The sequence below is a fragment of the Mytilus californianus genome, unplaced genomic scaffold (genome assembly GCF_021869535.1).
Source record: "Mytilus californianus isolate M0D057914Y unplaced genomic scaffold, xbMytCali1.0.p SCAF_4, whole genome shotgun sequence".
In the NCBI taxonomy this organism is placed as follows: domain Eukaryota; kingdom Metazoa; phylum Mollusca; class Bivalvia; order Mytilida; family Mytilidae; genus Mytilus; species Mytilus californianus.
Window position 1 is genome coordinate 21,049,134 of NW_026262690.1, and position 25,756 is coordinate 21,074,889.

General features: G+C 33.5%; 1 protein-coding gene and 1 long non-coding RNA gene across 6 annotated transcripts in view; one reads left to right on the forward strand and one right to left on the reverse strand.

Moving 5' to 3' along the window:
• The window catches only part of LOC127737672 (uncharacterized), a 139,422-nt gene that overhangs the window by 7,356 nt on the left and 106,310 nt on the right, over positions 1–25,756 (forward strand). The window lies entirely within an intron of this gene.
• Positions 1–25,756, reverse strand: part of LOC127737650 (bifunctional glutamate/proline--tRNA ligase-like) — a 107,903-nt gene that overhangs the window by 4,021 nt on the left and 78,126 nt on the right. For all 5 annotated transcript variants that reach the window (XM_052248509.1, XM_052248506.1, XM_052248505.1 and 2 more), the window contains 9 exons: positions 21,888–22,097; positions 21,409–21,608; positions 20,261–20,312; positions 18,842–19,051; positions 18,312–18,464; positions 6,886–6,987; positions 1,918–2,073; positions 1,141–1,335; positions 567–740 (listed from right to left, as the gene is read on the reverse strand). In XM_052248509.1, the coding sequence (XP_052104469.1) occupies positions 567–740; positions 1,141–1,335; positions 1,918–2,073; positions 6,886–6,987; positions 18,312–18,464; positions 18,842–19,051; positions 20,261–20,312; positions 21,409–21,608; positions 21,888–22,097 (1,452 nt within the window). The remainder of the gene's footprint in view (positions 1–566; positions 741–1,140; positions 1,336–1,917; positions 2,074–6,885; positions 6,988–18,311; positions 18,465–18,841; positions 19,052–20,260; positions 20,313–21,408; positions 21,609–21,887; positions 22,098–25,756) is intronic.

The following is a 25,756-nucleotide window of genomic DNA, read 5'->3' on the forward strand; positions in this document are numbered from 1 at the left end:
TATATTTTTTATCATATTTTGTTCTTTGGTCACTACAATGAAAAAGTAGAGCCATACATTGTTCCCTGAACAGCACATCAATGGATGATCCCTACTAATATTGCGAATAATAATCTTGAATTTTGACCTATTGACCTCAATATTAACAGACTTTATCCCTTTCCTAATATCTACCATTGTATCAAAATCCAACAAGTGAACTGAATTTCCAGAGACTTTAACTGTGTGAAAAAGGGACTTTTTACTTGCTGAAGCTGCATCACACTGGCCCTTTTTGGATGTTCCCAATTTGTGAAAAATTTAAGCTTACTTCATACCCCAAAATTAACCATATCTGTAAAAATGTCTCAGCATTGAAATGAGTCATCATACATACCCAAGGTTACCATATGGACAGAGGAATGGAAGAAAGGGTTACCATTATGGCCTACCTGAAATGAGTTGCACATCTTGACCCATACATTCCCTCCAAAAAATTTGGGGAGTATAATAAATACACAAGGGCCTTTAGTTGTCTTGAAATCATTAAACTATGTATTCAACTTTGATTTATAAGCATTGTTTACCTTTAATTCCCAATGATTAAACTTCCATCCTGGAGAATAGTTGTCACGGAGGTCAGCTCTACATTTAATGCCACCATCTGATAACAAGTCCTTGAACTCTGTACATTTATCCATCAGAGCCTTTGTGTCTTCAAGAGACAGGTTAGCTGTGATACCACATGGTACTATTATAACCTTTTAAAAATATAACAAATAAATACAGAATGTATATGTAAAGGAAATAATTAAATACAGTCAAACCTAAAACAATTTGCTGTGATCCTAGCCAAGGGCACTATGGGAATATTTAGAAACCACTTTTAAAAGGTCACCTCTCTTGAGCAGTCACTTTTGTCATTCCCCATGGTTGACTGCTGAATACAGGTTCAAATGTACATCAATGATTAATGATTAATTCTGGTTAAATTTGACTCATTAAATTCATTTTGTTCTAGTTTATTTTTTACTGATTTTTTGTTTTGTTTTGACAATTATAAGACAAACAATGACAAACAATTTTACAGCAAACAAATTACAAATATTGGATCCACACCTTACATTAAAGACAAGGAATTTATTCTGAATAATATCCAACCTGAACACATGCAACTCTTGGTGGCAGGACTAAACCAGTGTTATCTCCATGTACCATACACATAACACCAATTGTACGTGTGGTCAATCCCCATGAATTCTGGTAAACATATTGTTTCTCTTGCGTTTCTGGATCCTCAAATACTATCTCAAACATTTTGGAGAAATTCTGTCCTAAGTGATGTGATGTAGCACCCTATGATAATACAAAAGGAATACAGTTATTGTACTAACAAGTGATTTTTAAGAGTAACAACTGTTTTAATATATCAAGCTGAAAGTGATTCTATTTTTTCTGTCCAGATTACATAATGTCTCAAGTGCTTAATATAACGCCTTTTACACAATTTATTTAATAGAAAACTTTTTCAATAACTTTTTACAAATCTTTTTATTTGAAAATGAGCTGTTGCATTGAGAGTATAAAACCTAGGAATTTGAGTTTGAACTTGATTTTATCATTATGCTTAAAAAAACATTGAAACTATTTTGCTAATGGGAGTTGATTAAGTTAGTGTAAAAGTAACAAAAACTGATGTTTGAACTGTCATACAGTGATTAATTTATCTTAAACAATTAAAATCAATGAGAAATATTAAAAATTGAAGAATCTGTTTTTAAACTTTAAAATCTTTTTTTTATGTTGAATATTTTTACAACCAAGCTACCTAAGGGAGACAACTGAAATAACTCCTTTTACCTCTAAAATTTCTTTGTAATTTGGTTATTGATAATAACTGAATGATTTTCCAAAAGCTTGCAGTTTTTACAGACCAACCTGAATGGCTCTTCCACTGGCTGAGATATAACCCTCTACTGTTGTTGTATAATCTCCACCAGCAAACTTTTCTTTCTCCGTCTTCTTTCCACGGACAACTGGTATAGCTAATAACTCTTCATAAACTCTGGCATAAAGTTCTAAGATTGTGTATACCTAAATAAAAACAAAACCGGTAATTAGTTGGATTGAAATAATATCTGTCAACAGTGTTAGAAGTAGCTATTCCTCTTTCTCAATAATATTCTAATTAGGGATACATGAGCTTATGATACACCTATCCTACCATTGACATAATTGAACAGCAGATGGATTACAGGATTGTAAAAGTTTATTACATTTCATGGGACTGATTGAAATAAAACTGAATTTGCATAGGTAAAAATGTCTTTAAATTGACCAATAAAACCATGTTATTCTGCAGAAAAAAAATTAGGACCATTATCAAAATCAGGAGAGGAGCTTAATTCATGGAACTTGACATCTTGTTAAAATTTCAGTGAGATTTGTAACAGAAAAGCTGAATTATCATGGGATTTTTAACTTTTCTAGTTACAAAAACAAATCTGGAGCAACAAATTTCAAAATCTTCAAAATCTAATTGGAGCTTGCTCTTTGAACATTGGATATAAAGGGTATATGGGGTAAAACAAATGACCCAAAAACCAAACAAGAATGCATGAGTTGTCGTGCTAAGCATACTGCCAATCATAGTTCAAAGTATTGAAAAACAGGAAGCAGGTATCTTACAGATCCTAAAAATGTACTAGCATTACAACTCATCACTATTGAGCTGACCAAATATACTTTCATAATGTTCTGTAGTATTGGAAATGTATGTGATGAAATATTTAATTCATTCAACATATTAAACAAATCCAAAGTATCAGCAAACAGGAACAAAGTATATGACAGATTCAAAAAGTGCTCAAACATGACAACGCATCACTGTTAAGTTGCTGACCATATGAAGTCATTCTGTTTAGTAGTTTCGGAGAACAGTGTGATGAAAATATTTGTTGTGAGGAGGACCAGACTGACAAGGGGATTGTAAAACAGCCTCCATGTTTAGAGTGGGGGTGTAATTTATTTCAGTTTGTAGGTACAAAATGTTGAATACTTGTTCTTTAATACAAAATTCCTAAAAAAAATTTCTGTTAATGGAATAACTGAACATTCAGTAAAATGGCAAAAAGCTTTAATCTACCGGTATACACGATTAGAAAATAATAAAGAGCACAAGCCTAACTCAAAATTCACACAGAATTTATATTTTGTATTTAATTATTATCTGGAAAAAATATCTTAAGCAACTCATTTAGCCAAAATGATCTAAAAATTAAAAACAATTTTAACAAATTTCCTATATGACATCCCAGTCAAATTATGCCATTAACATTATGGTAAAATTTACATTCTCTGAAGTTCAAAAAACCCAAATAGGCCACTTCAAGGTTAGTTCGGCATTATTGAATAGGGGGCAGATTTTTTGGATAGTGGTGGAAATAGTATGATAGTACGGGAAATCGTATGCATGTTACCAAGCAACTGTTCTGTTTTAATGATGTTTTCCCGTATTTTTCAAACCTTTTTTACCTCCATTATGAAAATCTGCTCCCTATTCATTATGGCTGCACTAACCGTGAAGGGGCCTATTAAGACTGGTAAAGTACAATTATCATAATTCTTTAATTTACAAGGACAAAATCGACCCTAAATGTAACTTATTCTTTCCTAAAGAATCCTTAAAAGAAACGTTAGTTATCACCAGAGAAATTCATCATTGTTGAAATTTTAATGTTTAAAGAGCCACAACTCTTGAATAAAATGCTTCGCTGGGGCGCAGCTTGATACGACCGCAGAGGTCGAACCCTGAACAGTTGGGGCAAGTATGGACACAACATTCAAGCTTGATACAGCTCTGAATTTGGATTGTTATTAAATATTTGACACAGCATAGGTTTCTGACACAGAAAGAATGTGGTCTAAGAACTTGAATTTTTTTAATTTACCTATTATGGTCCAATGTCCAAAATCAAAATACATGGTTAGATTCAGCATATCAAAGAACCCCATATATTCAATTTTTGTTAAAATCAAACAAAGTTTAATTTTGGACCCCAACTTGGACAAACTTGAAAACTGGGCCCATAATCAAAAATCTAAACACATGTTTAGATTCAGCATATCAAAGAACCCCAAGAATTCAATTTTTGCTAAAATCAAACTAAGTTTAATTTTGGACCCTTTGGACCTTAATGTAGACCAATTTAAAAAACGGGACTTAAAATTAAAAATCTAAATACACGGTTAGATTTGGAATATCAAAGAACCCCAATAATTCAATTTTTGATGAAATCAAACAAAGTTTAATTTTGGACCCTTTTGACCTCAATATGAACCAATTTGATAGCGGGGCCCACAAATAAAAAATCTAAATTCATGGTTAGATTCAGCATATCAAAGAACCCCATATATTCAATTTTTGTTGAAATCAAAAAAAGTTTAATTTTGGACCCCAACTTGGACCAACTTGAAAACTGTGCCCATTATCAAAAATCTAAACACATGTTTAGATTCAGCATATCAAAGAACCCCAAGAATTCATTTTTTGTTAAAATCAAACTAAGTTTAATTTTGGACCCTTTGGACCTCAATGAAGACCAATTTAAAAAACGGGACCCAAATTAAAAATCTAAAAACACGGTTAGATTTGGCATATCAAAGAACCCCAATAATTCAATTTTCGATGAAATCAAACAAAGTTTAATTTTGGACCCTTTTGACCTCAATATGAACCAATTTGATAGCGGGGCCTACAAATAAAAAATCTAAATACATGGTTAGATTCAGCATATCAAAGAACCTCATATTTTCAATTTTTGTTGAAATCAAACAAAGTTTGATTTTGGACCCCAATTTGGACCAACTTGAAAACTGGGCCCATAATCAAAAATCTAAATACATGTTTAGATTCAGCATATCAAAGAACCCCATATATTCAATTTTTGTTGAAATCAAACAAAGTTTAAATACTGGACCCTATCTTGGACCAACTTGAAAACTGGGCCCATAATCAAAAATCTAAACACATGTTTAGATTCAGCAAATCAAAGAACCCCAAGAATTCAATTTTCGATGAAATCAAACAAAGTTTAATTTTGGACCCTTTGGACATCAATGTAGACCAATTTAAAAAACAGGACCCAAAATTAAAAACCTAAATACACGGTTAGATTTGGAATATCAAAGAACCCCAATAATTCAATTTTAGATGAAATCAAACAAAGTTTAATTTTGGACCCTTTTGACCTCAATATGAACCAATTAGATAACGGGGTCCACAAATAAAAAATCTAAATACATGGTTAGATTCAGCATATCAAAGAACCCCATATATTCAATTTTTGTTGAAATCAAACAAAGTTTAATTTTGGACCCCAATTTGGACCAACTTGAAAACTGGGCCAAAAATCAAAAATCTAAATACATGTTTAGATTCAGCATATCAAAGAACCTCATATATTCAATTTTTGCTAAAATCAAACAAAGTTTAATTTTGGACCCTTTGGACATTAATGTAGACCAATTTGAAAACTGGACCCAAAATTAAAAATCTAAATACACTGTTAGATTCGGCATAACAAATAAATAAATGTGATCAAAGATTTTACAAATCTAATGCGCCATACTGTGCAATTAAAGATTACTTCTTGAAATTTTTCAATATTTGAAATTTGAAAAAAAAAAAATATTTGAAGAATAATTCTTTTTAATTTCTGAAATCTGAAATGAGAAAAAATTGGCCCCCCACAATTTCTTTTTATCCCCCCCCCCCCCTTTTTCCCCCCAAAAAATTCTTTCCCTCAAGATATGGTCATAATCTCAATTCAAATTTCCAATGGAGTTGGCAACCATAATTACCCATTTAAATTTACCATAGTGCTAACTTAATCTATTTTATAATAGAATTAATAAAAATATAGTGTCAAATCTTTCATATGGATTTTTTTGTAAAAAAAAAAGATGAAAACATTTGCAGATATTTTTACTGGTCTTCCTTTATAAATATGCATTTCTTTAAACATAATTTAAAAGCAGTGTAAGGGAAGTAACCAAAACGTTGTATTTGGATTACCTCCCTTACACTGTTTTAGATTATCTTTATTGTTCATTAACCATTACTTTATACATAATTTAAAAGCAGTGTAAGGGAGATAATTTCAATGATGTATTTGATTTATCTCCCTTACACTGCTTTAAATTATGTTTTGTACTAAAGTATTTGTCCATTAACCAGGACAACCTTGTTTTTCCCCCTTTTTTGCCCCTAATTCCTAAACGGTTTGAGCCATAACCCCCCAAAGCAAATCCTAACCATCCCTTTGTGGTATGGAAACTTGTAGTATAATTTCAGAGAGATCCATACACTGTTCCACAGTTATAGTCTGGAAACTAGAAAATGCTCATTTTTGGCCCCTTTTTGGCCCCTAATTCCTTAACTGTTGGTACCATAACCCCCAAAATCAATCCCAACCTTCCTTTTGTGGTATTTAACCTTATGGTCAAATTTCAAAAAGATCCATTCACTTAAACTAAAGTTAGAGTGCGAAAACCAATATGTATTCGGACGACGACGACGACGCCAACGTCATACCAATATACGACCACAAAATTTTTTTGCGGTCGTATAAAAAGACTTGCCTTTATGGCACCAAGCATTGAGTTAAAAATTTTAAAGATAAATTAAGAAAACTGAAATGATCATGAGATATGACTGTCAAAACTTTAGTAAATTAGTCTAATAACTCTGGAAAGACATATCTGAAATTGGGAAAATATTAGAAAAGATAAAATTTTATTACAAGACTTTTGTTCACATTAAAAAAGTAGTATAAACAAAAACACATTATTATCATACAATAACATGTAACATGGGTATACAATTAAATGTCAAAATAGAATCACCTCTTCCTCCGCATCTTTCTTATTAGACCAGGCTGTATGACCCTCCTGCCATAGAAACTCTCTGGTTCGAAGAAATGGCTGTGGATGTTTGAACTCCCACCTCTGCAATAATAAATGATAAACTATTTATCCTTGAACTATTTACTTCAATAAACTATACAGCTTTCTTTTACCACCAGAAATAGAAAAAGTTTATTTTGATATGAATAAAAACAAAAAAATTAATGAGTATGCTAATGAACGGCTACTCAGCAAAATCCACAGGTAACATGGTCACTACTTTCAATAAACTGTTTTTCTAAATAAAAAAAAAAAAGAAAAGACAAAAATGAAGAATATTTCAAAGCACTTTGTATTGAACTATTTCAATGAGTATAAATCATCATTATCTTAATTTTACCTGCATTGGTCTAATTCCATAAAAGAGAAAATAACACATTGCAAGTAAGGGCTATTCCATTAAAAAGGAGGTACTAGGGTCGGAAGGCAATTTTTAAGTACCCCCACGACCAAGAGGAATGTACCATGTATCTTAACACCAACCAACAGGAAGTCATTTCATAATAATACAAGAACCAACTGGAATATATCTAACTTATTTTATTCTAATTTACCACAACCAAAGGAATTGTTATTTAAACATTATAGTTGCTGGACAATTTAGAGGGGGTGGACAGGGTCAAGGAGCTACAATATTTGCTTATTACTATGATATAAAGGGCTATTTGTATCTCTTTTTTTTTATATTGTTCAATTCATACCCGAGTATACAATTAAAGTAATAGTTCAAATTCAAAGCTGTTTAAATGTATCCTATCTAGTTGCACTATTATATTAGCTCTGTAAAAATAAAGTAAGAAACTTCCAGATTTTTACTGGCCGTTCAAAATTGAGAAGAAATGACCTCTTGGAATTGTAGATATATGTATACTCTATAAAAACATCTACATGTAATATCAACATTTATTAATGATAAAGAAAATTACTGTCACATTTCATTGGATTTTGACATGAAAATTTGTGAGCTAAAAGTTATTTTGAGTCTGTATAAAATATTTCATGCTTTTTCTTTCTTTTCCATATAAAATTGAGAATGGAAATGGGGAATGTGTCAAAGAGACAACAACCCGACCATAGAACAGACAACAGCAGAAGGTCACCAACAGGTCTTCAATGCAGCGAGAAATTCCCACACCCGGAGGCGTCCTTCAGCTGGCCCCTAAACAAATATATATACTAGTTCAGTGATAATGAACGCCATACTAAACTCCAAATTGTACACAAGAAACTAAAATTAAAAATAATACAAGACTGACAAAGGCTAGAGGCTCCTGACTTGGGACAGGCGCAAAAATGCGGCGGGGTTAAACATGTTTATGAGATCTCAACCCTCCCCCTATACCTCCAGCCAATGTAGAAAAGTAAACGCATAACAATACGCACATTAAAATTCAGTTCAAGAGAAGTCCGAGTCTGATGTCAGAAGATGTAACCAAAGAAAATAAACAAAATGACAATAATACATAAATAACAACAGACTACTAGCAGTTAACTGATATGCCAGCTCCAGACTTCAATTAAACTGATTGAAAGATTATGTCTTCATCATATGAATATCAGGCACAATCCTTCCCGTTAGGGGTTTAGTATCATACCATCATAACATATATGAGAAGAACATAACCCGTGTCATGCCAACAACTGGTTTTTAAATAAATGTGTTTAGTGCCGATGCAAAGACCCTATAAGTGAATCAATATTAACGCCAAAATATGCAATCTTTAATGACCTGACAACAGTATCGTAACTATATCCCTTCTTAATAAGTCTATTTAAAGGTTTTGTTAGCTTCAGAGGTGAATACTGACATTTTTGTGCTTTATAAAGAATATTTCCATAAAAAATTGGATGTGAAATACCTGAACGTATAAGAAGTCTGCATGTTGAGCTATATTTACGAATGATGTCCTTATACCGATGATAAAATTTAGTAAATGTTTTGACTAGTTTATGATATCCAAAACCCTGGTGTAATAATTTTTCAGTAATACATAAATTTCTCTCGTTAAAATCTAAAACATTGTTACATACACGAGCGAATCGTACAAGTTGAGATATATAAACACCGTAAGATGGTGACAATGGAATGCACCATATAAAAATGGATAATTAACGATAGGAAATGAAAAATCATCTCTTTTATCATATATTTTAGTATTAAGCTTTCCGTTAATGATATAGATATCAAGATCGAGGAAAGGGCAGTGGTTATTGTTAGTATTAGCTTTATTTAAAGTAAGTTCAACAGGATAAATTTCTTTAGTATACATACTGAAGTCGTCATTATTGAGAGCCAAAATATCATCCAAATATCTAAAAGTATTATTAAATTTGTGTATCAGATGTTGTTTCGATGGTTCTTTGCTGATTTTTGTCATAAATTGTAACTCATAGCAATACAAAATAAAATGCTTCGCTGGGCGCAGCTTGATACGACCGCAGAGGTCGAACCCTGAACAGTTGGGGCAAGTATGGACACAACATTCAAGCTTGATACAGCTCTGAATTTGGATTGTGATTAAATATTTGACACAGCATAGGTTTCTGACACAGAAAGAATGTGGTCTAAGAACTTCAATTTTTTTAATTTACCTATTATGGTCCAATGTCCAAAATCAAAATACATGGTTAGATTCAGCATATCAAAGAACCCCATATATTCAATTTTTGTTGAAATCAAACAAAGTTTAATTTTGGACCCCAACTTGGACAAACTTGAAAACTGGTCCTATAATAAAAAATCTAAACACATGTTTAGATTCAGCATATCAAAGTACCCGAAGAATTCAATTTTTGTTAAAATCAAACTAAGTTTAATTTTGGACCCTTTGGACCTTAATGTAGACAAATTTAAAAAACGGGACCCAAAATTAAAAATCTAAAAACACGGTTAGATTTGGCATATCAAAGAACCCCAATAATTCAATTTTTTATGAAATCAAACAAAGTTTAATTTTGGACCCTTTTGACCTCAATATGAACCAATTTGATAGCAGGCCCACAAATAAAAAATCTAAATACATGGTAAGATTCAGCATATCAAAGAACCCCATATATTCAATTTTTGTTGAAATCAAACAAAGTTTAATTTTGGACCCCAATTTGGACCAACTTGAAAACTGGGCCAAAAATCTAAAATCTAAATACATGTTTAGATTTTGCATATCAAATAACCCCATATATTCAATTTTTGTTGAAATCAAACAAAGTTTAATTTTGGACCCCAACTTGGACCAACTTGAAAACTGGGCCCATAATCAAAAATCTAAACACATGTTTAGATTCAGCATATCAAAGAACCCCAAGAATTCAATTTTTGTTAAAATCAAATTAAGTTTAATTTTGGACCCTTTGGACCTTAATGTAGACCAATTTAAAAAACGGGACCCCAAATTAAAAATCTAAATACACGGTTAGATTCGGCATATCAAAGAACCCCAATAATTCAATTTTTGATGAAATCAAACAAAGTTAAATTTTGGACCCTTTGGACCTCAATGTGGACCAATTTAAAAACGGGGCCCAAAATCCAAAAACTTAATACACGGTTAGATTCAGCATATTAAAGAACCCCAAGAATTCAAGAATAAAACCCCATTGAAATTGATCAAGAAATAAGCAATTTATACGAAGTATCTTCTTTTGCACAACACTGTGCAATTGAATATTTCTTGCTATTGCGTAATACTGTACAATTGACAATTTCTTGCTATTGCGCAATATTGTGCTATTGGATATTTCTTGCTATTGCGCAATACTGTGCAATTGAAGATTTCTTGCTATTGCGCAATACTGTGCAATTGAAGATTTCTTGCTATTGTGCAATACTGTGCAATTGAAAATTTCTTGCTATTGCACAATACTTATTATATAATAATTTACACATCCTGTTTGGTGTGTATCTCCTACCATATCATTATTATTTGCTTTTAAATATAAATCAGAAATAATCAACTTAAAATGGAAAATTTTAAAAGAAAAAAAAAAGGAAAAAAAGAAAAAAAAAAAAAAAAAAAATCCCCCCAAATTTTTTGAACCCCCTTATGATTCATCACCCCCAAACTCAATCCCAGCCTTCCCTTTGTGGTATGGTACCTTGCAGTACAATTTCAGAGAGATCCATACACTTGAACACAAGTTATTGTCTGGAAACTAGAAAAATGCTTATTTTTGGCCCCTTTTTGGCCCCCAATTCCTAAACGTTTCGGGCAATTACCCCCAAACTCAATTCCAGCTTTCCCTTTGTGATATGGAACCTTGTAGTACAATTTCAGAAATATCCAAACACTTACACACAAGTTATTGTCATGAAACTAGAAAAATGCTTGTTTTTTGCCCCTTTTTTGGCCCCTAATTCCTAAAATTTTGAGGCAATTACCCCCAAAATCAATTACAGCCTTCCCTTTGTGATATGGAACCTTGTGGTACAATGTCAGAGAGATCTATACACTTACACACAAGTTATTGTCTGAAAATTACAAAAATGCTTATTTTTGGCCCCTTTTTGGCCCCTAATTCCTTAACTGTTGGTACCATAACCCCCAAAATCAATCCCAACCTTCCTTTCGTGGTATTGAACCTTATGGTGAAATTTCATGGAGATCCATTCACTTAAACTAAAGTTAGAGTGCGAAAACCAATGTGTCTTCGGACGACGCCAGACGACGCCGGACGACGACGACGACGACGACAACGACGACGACGACGACGACGACGCCAACGTCATACCAATATACGACCAAAAAATTTTTAATTTTTGCGGTCGTATAAAAAGGGTCCGCAATAAGTGGTGCACAGTTAGTCCCCATTGGAATTCCGATAACCTGACGATATACGGAATCTCCAAAGCGAACAAAAATGTTATCTAATAAAAATTCAAGGGCATATATAGTATCAAAGCATGTCCAATTGACATAGTTTTTTTGTTTATTGCTACTAAAAAATGACCTAAAAGAGTTTGAACATATATATTCACATTCTGACTTTTTAAATGCCCATTTAATTAGGTGTGTGAATTTTTTCTTAATGAGAATGTGAGGCAATGTGGTATATAGGGTAGAAAAATCAAAACTTTGAACAGATTCAAAATCACCAATATATGCATGCAATTTATCAAGTACTTCCAACGAGTTCTTGACACTCCAAAAGTAATTAATTCCACTATTTTCGAAAGGCCTTATTTGAACAATTTATTATCAGGTTTTTTATTGTACCAAGTGTACTGGTAAGAAGAATAGACAATTTAGTAGTGGAACAATGGCTTGAAGACGAAATGAATCTATATTTGTAAGGTGTTTTGTGTAGCTTTGGAAGCCAATACATAGTTGGGACTTTCATTGTATTTGGTTCTGCTTGTAAAGCGGTAGCTAAAAGTTTATGTTTGTTACAGATGTCGTTTTTTGAAAATGGAATCAGTTGGAACGTTGGTGAATTGGTGATTTCTTTTTGCAGAACCTCAATGTAAAATTTACGTCAAACAATAATAATATTATTAGCCGCTTTATAGGCCGGGACAAAAACAAATTCCTTGGCTAGTTCTTTTAGTTTATGTTTGATACGAGAAATATAGGTTTATTGTGGTTATTGTTAAGAGTAAAATGTTCTTTAAAATGTTGAATACGTATATCAACTATGTTCATTACTGATTTAAAAAAAGAGTCCAAAGATTTTTTGTCAGCTTTTTCCCGTTTTATCCATTTCAAACAGTAAGTATGGAGTGAGTCGTGGATGATATTACGACACTCATTCCAATTAATAATTGACGGGGGACGATATTTAGGTCCTTTACTGAGGAATGATTTTAACTCTCGGTCTTGAACGATGTTAAGATCTCCTGTTATAACATGGGAAATGGGTCCATAAATGTATTCGGAATTACTGCAATTACATGAAGTAGGTGTATTTTCACTGATATTAACATCTTTACACAATTGGCTATAATTAAACACAAATTTCCGGGTAGATTTCTTGTAAATATAACAAATAAGAGGGAGCTCAGTATTATCAAAATATCCCGGAATTTGTTCTTTAACAGAATGGTCGTTAAAAATACCGGCAATATTTACAAAATCAAAACCTTTATTGACATACTTTATTTTAATAAACTGTTTTTTATGATCTTCAGGGCGATCAATTTTGGGAAACAGTTTAGAATAACAATATGCCATTATAATTTGAACGATTTCATACTTAGGACTGCTATATGAAATTGTGTTGCAATCCTCTAAAATTTTATTTAACTTATTAACCGGTAATGAACAAAGCTTTGTTAACAGATAATGTCTGCCGTTGTTTTTTGAAATAGAAATTAGGTCCGAAATATTGGTATGATTGGTCCGAAATTTTCTTTGATTGCGATTTTTTCTACGACCATGAGAACGGTTTTTACGAACAGTTTTAGAAACTATATCCAAAATTTTAACAGAATCGGTTCTTGATATATTACCAATTCCCATGATATTATCATTAAGACCGAGAGGGTAGACTGTCTGTAATTTTTTAATCCAATTTAATTCAATTATTTTCCGCGATCGTACAAACTTTGAATGAGATTCACCAGGCTGCTTATTTACTACTTCTAAAGGTTGAACTGCTAAATATTTAATAGGATGATTGTGCTTCTTAAGGTGTTGATAAATGATACTTTTGAATTTATTGGGTCTTTTAAAACGATACAGATGTTCTTGAGTGCGTTTAGATAAATATCGTCCAGTTTCACCTACGTACTGAATACCGCATCCCGGTTTGTTTCATGTGAGTAAATAAATTATACTGTTTGTTTTTCAAGTTATATCAGTTTCAAAATTTAAAGAAAATGTGTGACCATTAAACGTGGACCTTACCGTATTGTTGGTGGAAAGACGGGGACATGTAAGTCATTTTTTGGCATGACACTTATCGATAGAAGGGTAACCACGATTTTTATTGTTAAAAATGTTAGCGATGGTAGTATTTTTAGATAAGCGATTTTGATGATTGAGACGTGTAGATACCCTTTGAAGGAGTTTAGTATTTAATATTTTTCCATTTCTAAGCTTCATATTTGTTTTTTGTTTGTGAATTATATTAGAAAGGAGCAAAGACTGGCGTCCAGAATATGAACCAGCATACAATGAATTAAATTATGTAAAAATGATAAATCTGTTCGGCTAAAGATGTCAAATGCTATCCGTATTAATTACCCGAAAAAGAAAGGGTATATCAGGGTAGCGACTGACGTCTGACTAAATAGTAGAATGGGGCTGAATATTGAAATACTACTTTTTGATAAATATTCCTAAAGTAATGAACTAGAGAAATTCTCGCTCAGACACACACTCCATAATCTAGTATATTATAAGAGCATAAACCTGAAGCACGGGGAGGCACTCTACTGTCTCCACACGGCACTAAAGACAAACTCTGTAAAAAATAAAATTGAGAATGGAAATGGGGAATGTGTCAAAGAGACAACAACCCAACCATAGAACAGACAACAGCAGATGGTCACCAACAGGTCTTCAATGCAGCGAGAAATTCCCGCACCCGGAGGCGTCCTTCAGCTGGCCCCTAAACAAATATATATACTAGTTCAGTGATAATGAACGCCATACTAAACTCCAAATTGTACACAAGAAACTAAAATTAATAAAATGCTCCGCAGGGCGCAGCTTGATACGACCGCAGAGGTCGAACCCTGAACAGTTGGGGCAAGTATGGACACAACATTCAAGCTTGATACAGCTCTGAATTTGGATTGTGATTAAATATTTGACACAGCATAGGTTTCTGACAGAATGAATGTGGTCTAAGAACTTAAAAATTTTAAATTGGACATTCACCTATTATGGTCCAATATCCAAAATCTAAATACATGGTTAGATTCAGCATATCAAAGAACCCCAAGAATTCAATTTTTGATGAAATCAAACAAAGTATAATTTTGGACCCTTTTGACCTCAATGTGGACAAAGTTGATAATGGGGCCCAAAAATCAAAAATCTAAATACATGGTTAGATTCAGCATATCAAAGAACCCCATATATTCAATTTTTGTTGAAATCAAACAAAGTTTAATTTTGGACCCCGATTTGGACCAACTTGAAAACTGGGCCCATAATCAAAAATCTAAATACATGTTTAGATTCAGCATATCAAAGAACCCCAAGAATTCAATTTTTGTTAAAATCAAACTAAGTTTAATTTTGGACCCTTTGGACCTTAATGTAGACCAATTTGAAAACGGAACCAAAAATTAAGAATCTAAATACACAGTTAGATTCGGCATATCAAAGAACCCCGATAATTCAATTTTTGATGAAATCAAACAGTTTAATTTTGGACCCTTTGGACCTCAATGTGGACCAATTTAAAAACGGGGCCCAAAATCCAAAAACTTAATACACGCTTAGAATCAGCATATTTAAGAACCCCAAGAATTCAAGAATAAAACCCCATTGAAATTGGTCAAGAAATAAGCAACTTATACGAAGTATCTTCTTTTGCACAATACTGTGCAATTGAATATTTCTTGCAATTGCGCAATACTGTACAATTGACAATTTCTTGCTATTGCGCAATATTGTGCTATTGGATATTTCTTGCTATTGCACAATACTGCGCAATTGAAGATTTCTTGCTATTGCGCAATACTGTGCAATTGAAGATTTCTTGCTATTGTGCAATACTGTGCAATTGAAAATTTCTTGCTATTGCACAATACTTATTATATAATAATTTACACATCCTGTTTGATGTGTATCTCCTACCATATCATTATTATTTGCTTTTAAATATAAAACAGAGAAATAACCAACTTAAAATGGAAAATTTTAAAAGAAAAAAAAAAAGGAAAAAAAAAAAAAAATCCCCCCCCCAAATTTTTTGAACCCCCTTATGATTCATCACCCCCAAACTCAATCCCAGCCTTCCCTTTGTGGTATGGTACCTTGCAGTACAATTTCAGAGAGATCCATACACTTGAACACAAGTTATTGTCTGGAAACTACAAAAATGCTTATTTTTGGCCCCTTTTTGGCCCCTTATTCCTAAACGTTTTGGGCAATTACCCCCAAACTCAATTCCAGCTTTCCCTTTGTGATATGGAGCCTTGTAGTACAATTTCAGAAAGATCCATACACTTACACACAAGTTATTGTCATGAAACTAGAAAAATGCTTGTTTTTTGCCCCTTTTTTGCCCCTAATTCCTAATATTTTGAGGCAATTACCCCCAAAATCAATCCCAGCATTCCCTGTGTGATATGGAACCTTGTGGAACAATGTCAAAGAGATCCATACACTAACACACAAGTTATGTCTGGAAGTTACAAAAATGCTTATTTTTGGCCCCTTTTTGGCCCCTAATTCCTTAACTGTTGGTACCATAACCCCCAAAATCAATCCCAACCTTCCTTTTGTGGTATTGAACCTTATGGTAAAATTTCATAGAGATCCATTCATTTAAACTAAAGTTAGAATGCGAAAACCAATGTGTCTTCGGACGACGCCAGACGATGACGCCAACGTCATACCAATATACGACCGCAAAAATTTTTTGCGGTCGTATAAAAATAATACAAGACTGACAAAGGCTAGAGGCTCCTGACTTGGGACAGGCGTAAAAATGCGGCGGGGTTAAACATGTTTATGAGATCTCAACCCTCCCCCTATACCTCCAGCCAATGATGAAAAGTACACGCATAACAATACGCACATTAAAATTCAGTTCAAGAGAAGTCCGAGTCTGATGTCAGAAGATGTAACCAAAGAAAATAAACAAAATGACAATAATACATAAATAACAACAGACTACTAGCAGTTAACTGATATGCCAGCTCCAGACTTCAATTAAACTGATTGAAAGATTATGTCTTCATCATATGAATATCAGGCACAATCCTTCCCGTTAGGGGTTTAGTATCATACCATCATAACATATATGAGAAGAACATAACCCGTGTCATGCCAACAACTGGTTTTTAAATAAATGTGTTTAGTGCCGATGCAAAGACCCTATAAGTGAATCAATATTAACGCCAAAATATGCAATCTTTAATGACCTTTTGGTTTTCAATTCTAGTGTTTATATTTCATCATCATAGATGTATTTTGTCACCTGCCTGGAATTATTATTTTTTTTATTGTATTTGATCGGCAAACCCGGAATTACCCTTATCCGACCCCGGAATTTGATCGGTATTGTAATCGTCTTCATTTCCGGTTTATGGCATCCATTGCTTTTCAATGGTTGTTTTTGTCAGTCAGATATGATTTTACTCGTATTTACACATTACTTGTTAGCAATTTTCAGTATAAAGCTAGCGGTTGAACAAACTGAGCATCGCTGTCATGAATAATAAAGATAAAAATAAATTTTGAGATCGTTTGGAAGTTTTGGTCCCAAATTGAAAATTGGGAAAAACGTAGGGTATTTGCCATTGCCAATAGGAATGGGTCCGGTATTTGGACCCTGTGGAATGCTAGAAAAATCCCTGGAGGGGTGTACGATCTCAATAGTAATATGGCTTTAAAATGACCATACTGATGGTTAAAAAGGTCGTCAAAGTTAATTTTTATTTTATTTCAAATCGAAGGTCCGTTGGGCCTAGCTAGTAACCAAACGAAAGTCCGATTGCAAAAGTGGAAGGTTGCTGACCTCGGACCACCGCTAATTTGAACCTCCGACTATTATTTTCAATAGAATTTGACATCGTTCGCCATGTGTTTGTCATTAAAGGGAAGTAACTCTTGCACTTCCGGAACTGGTACCATAGGTAGAATTCAACGTTGCGCCTGCCGCTGCGTAAGTCGCGGGAACAGTTATGTTTTCCAAAATATCACGATAAGAGCAGGAGACAAAAACAATCGGTTATATAAGTCCTTGCAAAAACAAATAATAATAAAAAACGGAAAATAACACATTGAAACCGACAGTCACGAAAAATGACTGTCAAAGAAGACCAACAACCAACAATACTTAGTTTCTCTAAACACCAAGGGCCACTGGCCATACACGCTTCAACACATCAACAACCAACGGGATTTTTTATAATTGCCGTCCGACCCTGGTACATTCTTTTTAATGGAATAGCCCTAAAGGATTTTATAAAATAATAGGCTTGAACAGCACTGCTGATCATACACTCATATACTCATGTAAAACTTTTTACATAAGCCAAATAAATAACTACTGTTTTGCAAATTATAATTTGATTGCCATTATGTCTATTAAAAACAGATTTTGTGATATAATGGAACAACATACAACAATAATTCTGGGTTACTGTTACCAAAATATTATACAAAATTCTACCACAGTATTTTTTTTCTTTAACCAATTATTCAATTTTGTAATAAAATAAATTATTCACTAAAACATGTTCTTACCACAACATTACACCACTGATTCAGCTTCAATGGGAGATCTCTGTGAGATTTTATCCATTTGGCATACGATGGGTACATCACAGTTTCACTTGTTGGTCTAATAGCTATTGGTTCCGCTAATTCAGATTTTCCAGACCTTGTTACCCAGGCAACCTAAAATTAAACAGTATTAATGTTTAAAAGGTATATCGAAGCCAAATATGCTTTTTTTGTAAAAAAAACATATATATGCTGCTATAGTGTAAACATTATTATGAAACAGGTGTTACATGTGACAGAAGACAAAGTAAATGTTTGAAGGTATCTATAAATTGGCCACGGTAAAGTTTTAACATTCATCTCCCCTTACTGGTGTAAATATAAACTGTAGGAGACTCTTTTAAATGACCATACAATTCATTTAAATGTACAATCATTAATTTTTTAAAATTCTAAAAAATACAATCAAATCTTTTCAGTATGACCAAATAATCCCCCATAAACAATAAGACCAAATTAATCTCTTATTACACATCCTGGTCCTTGCTTACCTCTGGAGCAAAGTCTTCTATATGAGCTTTCTCTCTCTCCAAAGCTGCATGGGACACAAACATAGGGAAATATGTGTTCTCCACTCCTAGTTTCTTTATCCCTGTATCAAAGAATTCCTTAATACACTCCCATATAGAATATGACCATGGACGGAGAATGTAACAACCGCTTACATCATAATATTCTATCAACTCAGCTTTCTGAATGACCTGCAAACAAATAGCAAACAAACAAAACAACTTATTAAAATACAAACAAGATTGCTAATTAGCCATAGTGAAATCATACCTGTTACTAAAAGTTTCATACAATACAAAGTATATTTATGGTAGTATGGAACATTTAACATTTTATAGATTAATGTTTAAATTTAGAGCAGACAGAAGAAATTAAGAGGTGAAATAAACAAGCATTCTGAGAGTATTGCATGGTAATACATAGTCCCCTACCGGGTAAAAATTCATTATACTGGAACAAAATGCTAACTTGTTCTATAACTTGTCATGGTGTAAACAAAAAGAAAATATCAAGTCAATATCTTCAAGCATGACTAAAAACAGTGTGGAAAACTGAATATATGAGTGAATTTTTTCATGTCCAAGGACCATAACTCTGCACAAAATTATCAGACCGAAACAAAAATTTGAACTTGATCTGTAACTTGTCATGATAAAACTATATACCAATTGTCAATCAATATCTTCAAGCATGATGAAAAAAAGTGTGGAAAACCTATAACACTCAAACATTAGATATGATTAATAGTACTCTAAAATTAGATATGATGTAATACAATGTATATCTATTTTCAAATTACAATCAAATATAATTAATAGTTCCAAATATTTTTTCTTTCATTTGTCACAAACTAATATAGATTTGTAACTTATCTATAAAATGTCAACAACTTTTATCTACACAATGTAATGTAATGAAATATATACCTTAATAAAAATAAATTATTATCTAATCAAAGGATTTCACTTAATAAAATATATATATATATAGATATATACATGTAACATTCAAAAAATTAGTTTATACAAAATAACATATAAACCTGCCACAAAATTCCTCAAACAATTTACCAAAGAATGTCTTTTAAAAAATGAGTTATCTCCCTTTGTACAGTTTATATGGTTTAACATAGTACTCTAACATTAGTTATGGAGTTTTTTTATGGACCATAACTCTGGACTAAATCATCAGACCGGAACAAATTCGAACTTGATCTTTAACTTGTCATGATAAAACTATATACTAAATATCAAATCAATATCTTCAAGAACGAAGAAAAAAGTGTGGAAAGCTGAGTTGCCGGACTGACGGATGGACATACGGACAGACGGACAGAGTGCAAACCTAAAGTCCCCTTCGACTTCGTCGGTAGGGGACTAATAAGAATATTTACAACTTACCTGTGAATACCAATCAGATAAATTCTCTTCTTTTCTGGCTTCTAAACCTAACCTGTAAAAATAAAATAATTACTACTGAGATAATATTTTTATACACAGTACATATTTTGTCTTGTTTAATTACTTCATATGTCATGTAATTTTGATATTAAAGTGCTAATGTTGAAATTAAAATGACAATACTTTAATATCACAAGTGGTTCCCTTAAAATGTCCTAATCACAAACTTTATCATGTATAAAACTATGCAAAAGTTACAAAGTCAATAGACCATGAGTTAGGAGGCAGAGTCAAACAATTTCCATGTGTATCAGATGTGCTAAAACTGATACAACTGCATACCAAATAAAATTGACTTTAATACCATTAGTGATTCTCTTAAACTGAACTAATTGCAAACTTTTACAAATTGTTGATGCCACCACCGCTGGAAACATTATTAAAGTCTTATCTCAAATACTTTGTAGAGGTGAGACAAAAACTCATTTTAGAATATAAATACTATAAGGAGTTATTTGATGGTTTCAATGATGAAGCATTTTGAAGATCAGTTTTGCTGTTTACTGTTTCTGTATATCTTTTATACTTTCCAAGATAAATTGCAAAAAAGTGATAAAAAGAAATTGTCAATGAAGGGCAATAACTCCTTAAAGAGGTCAATTGACAGTTTCAGTAATATTGAAATTACATAGAGAATAAAGGACCACAGGATATATATTTCAAATGGTGGATTCATATAAAATACACATACAACATGACCAAAACCTGACCTGTGTTGCTGTATGCAATTGATTGAGTTAATGTGTGTATCAGAGCATAACTGATGACTCCAAGACCAAATATTAAAATCATTCACTTCAATAGGAGCCAAGAAAGAAAAGTTTGATGAAAATTTTCCTTGTACAATGAGCGTTGTAAAATTTCAAACTATCCATAAACAGGAAGTGGCTACACAGTAGATTTAAAATTGCCTTCATTGCAACAACTCAATATTAAATCATTTCTTTTCATAAAAGCCAAGAAAACCTTGACGAAAGGTTTCTTTCTGACAGCTGGAGTTGAGTGGTTACTAGACCTGCTTCACCCTTTTGCGACGCAGGTAAAAATATTGAAATACATGGCATCACATCAAATAATAATAATAATACCTTGTTATTTTCTTGTGGTCTTTTTGACTGTCATCTTGTACTGGTTTTTTAGTTTCCTGTTTGTTTTCTTTGTTAGGTTTCTTATCCTTCTTATCCTTTTTGTCTTTCCTTCCACCACCTCCAGCCAGATCTTCTCCTGTCTGTTCTTTATACTTTGTCTTTAGACTTAACAATGTCTGCACTTCTTTTTCTACTTCTTCCTACAAACAAACAACAACTTATCAATTAGGGATTGAAAGGTTGTCCTGAACAGCCATCTACAAACAGGTGCAAAAAATATGTATAAATATAAAAAGAATAATACCCTATGGCCTTGCTGCTTACCTAATTAGCACAATGTTAGTGGCATTCAAAAGAATGCAGCTTCTCTGACCTTCTCCTTTTCAGAAAGCAATAAAGTTCTTAGTATTTACCTTGATCGATTTAAAGAGAGTTAATGCTTAAACAAGAGTAGGTCATAGAAATACAATATAATTCACCTTTGATGCTCCAGATGACTTCAACTTGCGAACTTTCTCACCCTGTGCATCTATCTGGGTCTTGAGCTCTGAAGCATCTTTAGTAGTTGCTGGCATTTTCTCTGCAGTTTGGGTCACAGTGGTTGGGGTTGGTTTTAAGTCTTTGCCTGTAGCTGACTTGTATTGCACTTTCAGATCCAATAATATCTTTACATTTTCATCAATTTCATTCTAAAAATAAAATACATATAATGATATTGTTATCTTTTTTACACTATCAAAGTTCATTGTAATTGTGAAGATTCATGATGCTGGGTCAATATAAGTTTTTCTGATGAGTCATGAGTCAGGAGGAAGTTTTAGGGTCTGAATAGCCCATTTTCCAATTACCGATTTAATAAAAAAAACTGATACATTTCAGTGGCGGATCCAGAACTTTTTGTAAGGGGGGCCCCCTCCAGTCACGCTTCAGTGATTCCCTATGTAATCAACCAAATTTTTCCCATGAAAGGGGGGCCCGGGCCCCTCAGGGCCCCCCTGGATCCGCCTATGCATTTTCTTCTGATCAGTGGTTCTTTTCACAAAAATCTACAAAACAACAAACTAGAGGCTCTCAAGAGCCTGTGTCGCTCACCTGATTCTACTTTGGTTTTGGAAATCATGTAAAAATAGATTAAAATCATAACAGATACCCTTATAATGAGTGAGGCCAAATTTGGTTTAATATTGGTCCTGTAATTTAATAAAAAATCCTGGTGGCCATCTTGAACAGTAAATCAGCAAAAAAGTAGCAACACTTCATCAGCACCTCATAAGAAACCTTTATGCCATGTTTTGGTTTCATTCCATTCAGTGCACCTCTAGAAGAAGCATTTGTATGTATTTCCCTTAGGGTCTTATGTTAAAGAAAGTCCCCCCATTGGCGGCCATCATGGATGAAGGATCAGCTTCAAAGTAACAAAACTTAGTCAGCACCTCATAAGGAACATTCATGCCATGTTTGATTTCAATCCATTCAGTATGTGGTTCTCTAAAAGAAGACATTTGCATGTATTGTCCATAGGGTCCTTTGTTAAACATTGTCCCCATCTGGCGGCCATCGTGGATGAAGGATCAGCTTCAAAGTAACAACACTTGGTCAGCACCTCAAAAGGAACATGCATGCCAGGTTTAGTTTCATTCCATTCAATGGTTCTCTAAAAGAAAACATTTGTATGTATTTCTCATAGGGTCCTATGTTAAACTAAGTCCTCCAATGGCGGCCATCTTAGATTGTGTATCGGCTTCATAGTAACAACACTTGGTCAGCACCTCATAAGGAACATTCATGCCATGTTTGGTTTCATTGCATTCAGTGGTTCTTTTAAAAAAGACATTTGTATTTATTTCCCATAGGGTCCTATGTTAAACTAATTCCCCCGCTGGCGGCCATCTTGGATGATGGATCAGCTTCAAAGTAACAACACTTGGTCAGCACCTCATAAGGAACATTCATGTCATGTTTGGTTTCATTCCATTCAAAGGTTCTCTAAAAGAAGACATTTGTATTTATTTCCATTAGGGTCCTATGTTAAACTAAGTCCCCTGCTGGCGGCCATCTTGGATTATGGATCAGCTTCAAAGTAACAACACTCGGTCAGCACCTCATAAGGAACATTCATGCCATGTTTAGTTTCATTCCATTCAGTGGTTCTCTAAAAGAAGACATTTGTATGTATTTCCCATAGGGTCCTATGTTAAACTAAGTCCCCCGCTGGCGGCCATCTTGGATTATGGATTGGCTTCAAAGTAACAACACTCGGTCAGCACCTCATAAGGAACATTCATGCCATGTTTGGTTTCATTCCATTCAGTGGTTCTCTAAAACAAGACATTTGTATGTATTTCCCATAGGGTCCCATGTTAAACTAAGTCCCCCGCTGGCGGCCAGCTTGGATTATGGATTGGCTTCAAAGTAACAACACTCGGTCAGCACCTCATAAGGAACATTCATACCATGTTTGGTTTCATTCCATTCAGTGGTTCTCTAAAAGAAGACATTTGTATGTATTTCCCATAGGGTCCTATGTTAAACTAAGTCCCCCGCTGGCGGCCATCTTGGATAATGGACCAGCTTCAAAGTAACAACACTTGGTCAGCACCTCATAAGGAACATTCATGCCATGTTTGGTTTCATTCCATTCAGTGGTTCTCTAAAAGAAGACATTTGTATGTATTTCCCATAGGGTCCTATGTTAAACTAAGTCCCTCGCTGGCGGCCATCTTGGATGATGGATCCGCTACAAAGTAGCAACACTTGGTCAGCACCTCATAAGGAACATTCATGCCATGTTTGGTTTCATTCCATTCAGTGGTTCTCTAGAAGAAGTTCAAAATGTAATAAACTGCTTCGCTGAGCGCAGCTGGATACGCCCGCAGAGGTCCAACCCTGAACAGTTGGGGCAAAAATGGACACAATATTCAAGCTTGATACAGGTCTGAATTTGGATTGTAATTAAATATTTGACATATTATAGGTTTCTGAATAAATGTTGTCAAAGAACTTGAAATTGGTTATATGAATTGAATTTATATTCAATTAAAGATTTCTTGCTGTTGTGCAATACACTGTGCTGTTGCACAATGCTTAGTAAATCTGTTGTCAGACTATAAACAAATAAAATCTTATAACTCAGAAACCTAAATTCGAAAATTTATAAAAATCAAAAGGGAGTTTACAAAAATAGATATAAACAAATTACTAACGTTTCATAAAAAATGCTGAAAGTGTTTTTGAGTTATTGTCTGAAAACTGGAAAATCCTCCTTTTTGTAATAAATAAAACCCCATAAATTGGAAACGGTAAATCCGAAATTTAGAAAAACACAAAAGGGAGCTCACGTCAATAGATATAAACAATTCACAAAAGTTTCATGCAAATTGGTGAAATTGTTTTTGAGTTATTGTCTGAAAACTGGAAAATCCCCCCTTTTTTAATGAATAAAACCCCAAAACTCGGAAACGGTAAATCCGAAATTTAAAAAAAACGAAAGGGAGCTCACGTCAATAGATATAAACAATTCACCAAAGTTTCTTGCATATTGGTTAAAGCGTTTTTGAATTAATGTCTGACATGTTGACGACAGACGGACGGACGGACAGACGGTCAACAGTATACCATAATACATCCCGTAAACGGGCGTATAAAAATTGTTGTTTTTGGTCCCTTTTTGGCCCTTAATTCCTAAACTGTTGGCCCCATAACCCCTTAAATGAATCCTAACCTTTTACTTGTGGTATTAAACATTGTGGTACAATTTCAGAGCAATCAAAATACTTATCCACAAGTTAATATACTGAAACTAGAAAAATGCTTGTTTTTGGCCCCTTTTGGGCCCCTAATTCCTAAATGGTTGGGACCATCATCCCCAAAATCAATCTCAACCTTCCTTTTGTGGTATTGAACCTTCTTAAAAAATTTCATAGAGATCCATTCACTTAAACTAAAGATATTGTCCGGAAACCAATGGGTCTTCGGACGATGACGCAGACGACGACGACATCATACCATTACACGATCCCAAAAATTTTTTTGCGGTCGTATAAAAAGCTCCAATTTATGTTTCTCACACACATCAGCTTCTGCCGTCTGTGAGGTCTTCCACAATGAAGTTAATAAAATATCATACTGTGAGCAATCTCAAGATGACAGACCCCTTTAGTGTCAACATAATGCATGCCAATTTTCATTTTTATTATCATTCATCCATGATCAAATTTTGATTTGGATCCAATTTTCTGACAGCACACAAAATTAGTTGTACAGCGGATTTTAGTTACAAGCATACTTTGTGTCAATGATCTTTAAAATCTCATATTGAAAGTTCAGATAGCACAAAAATTCAGTTTGA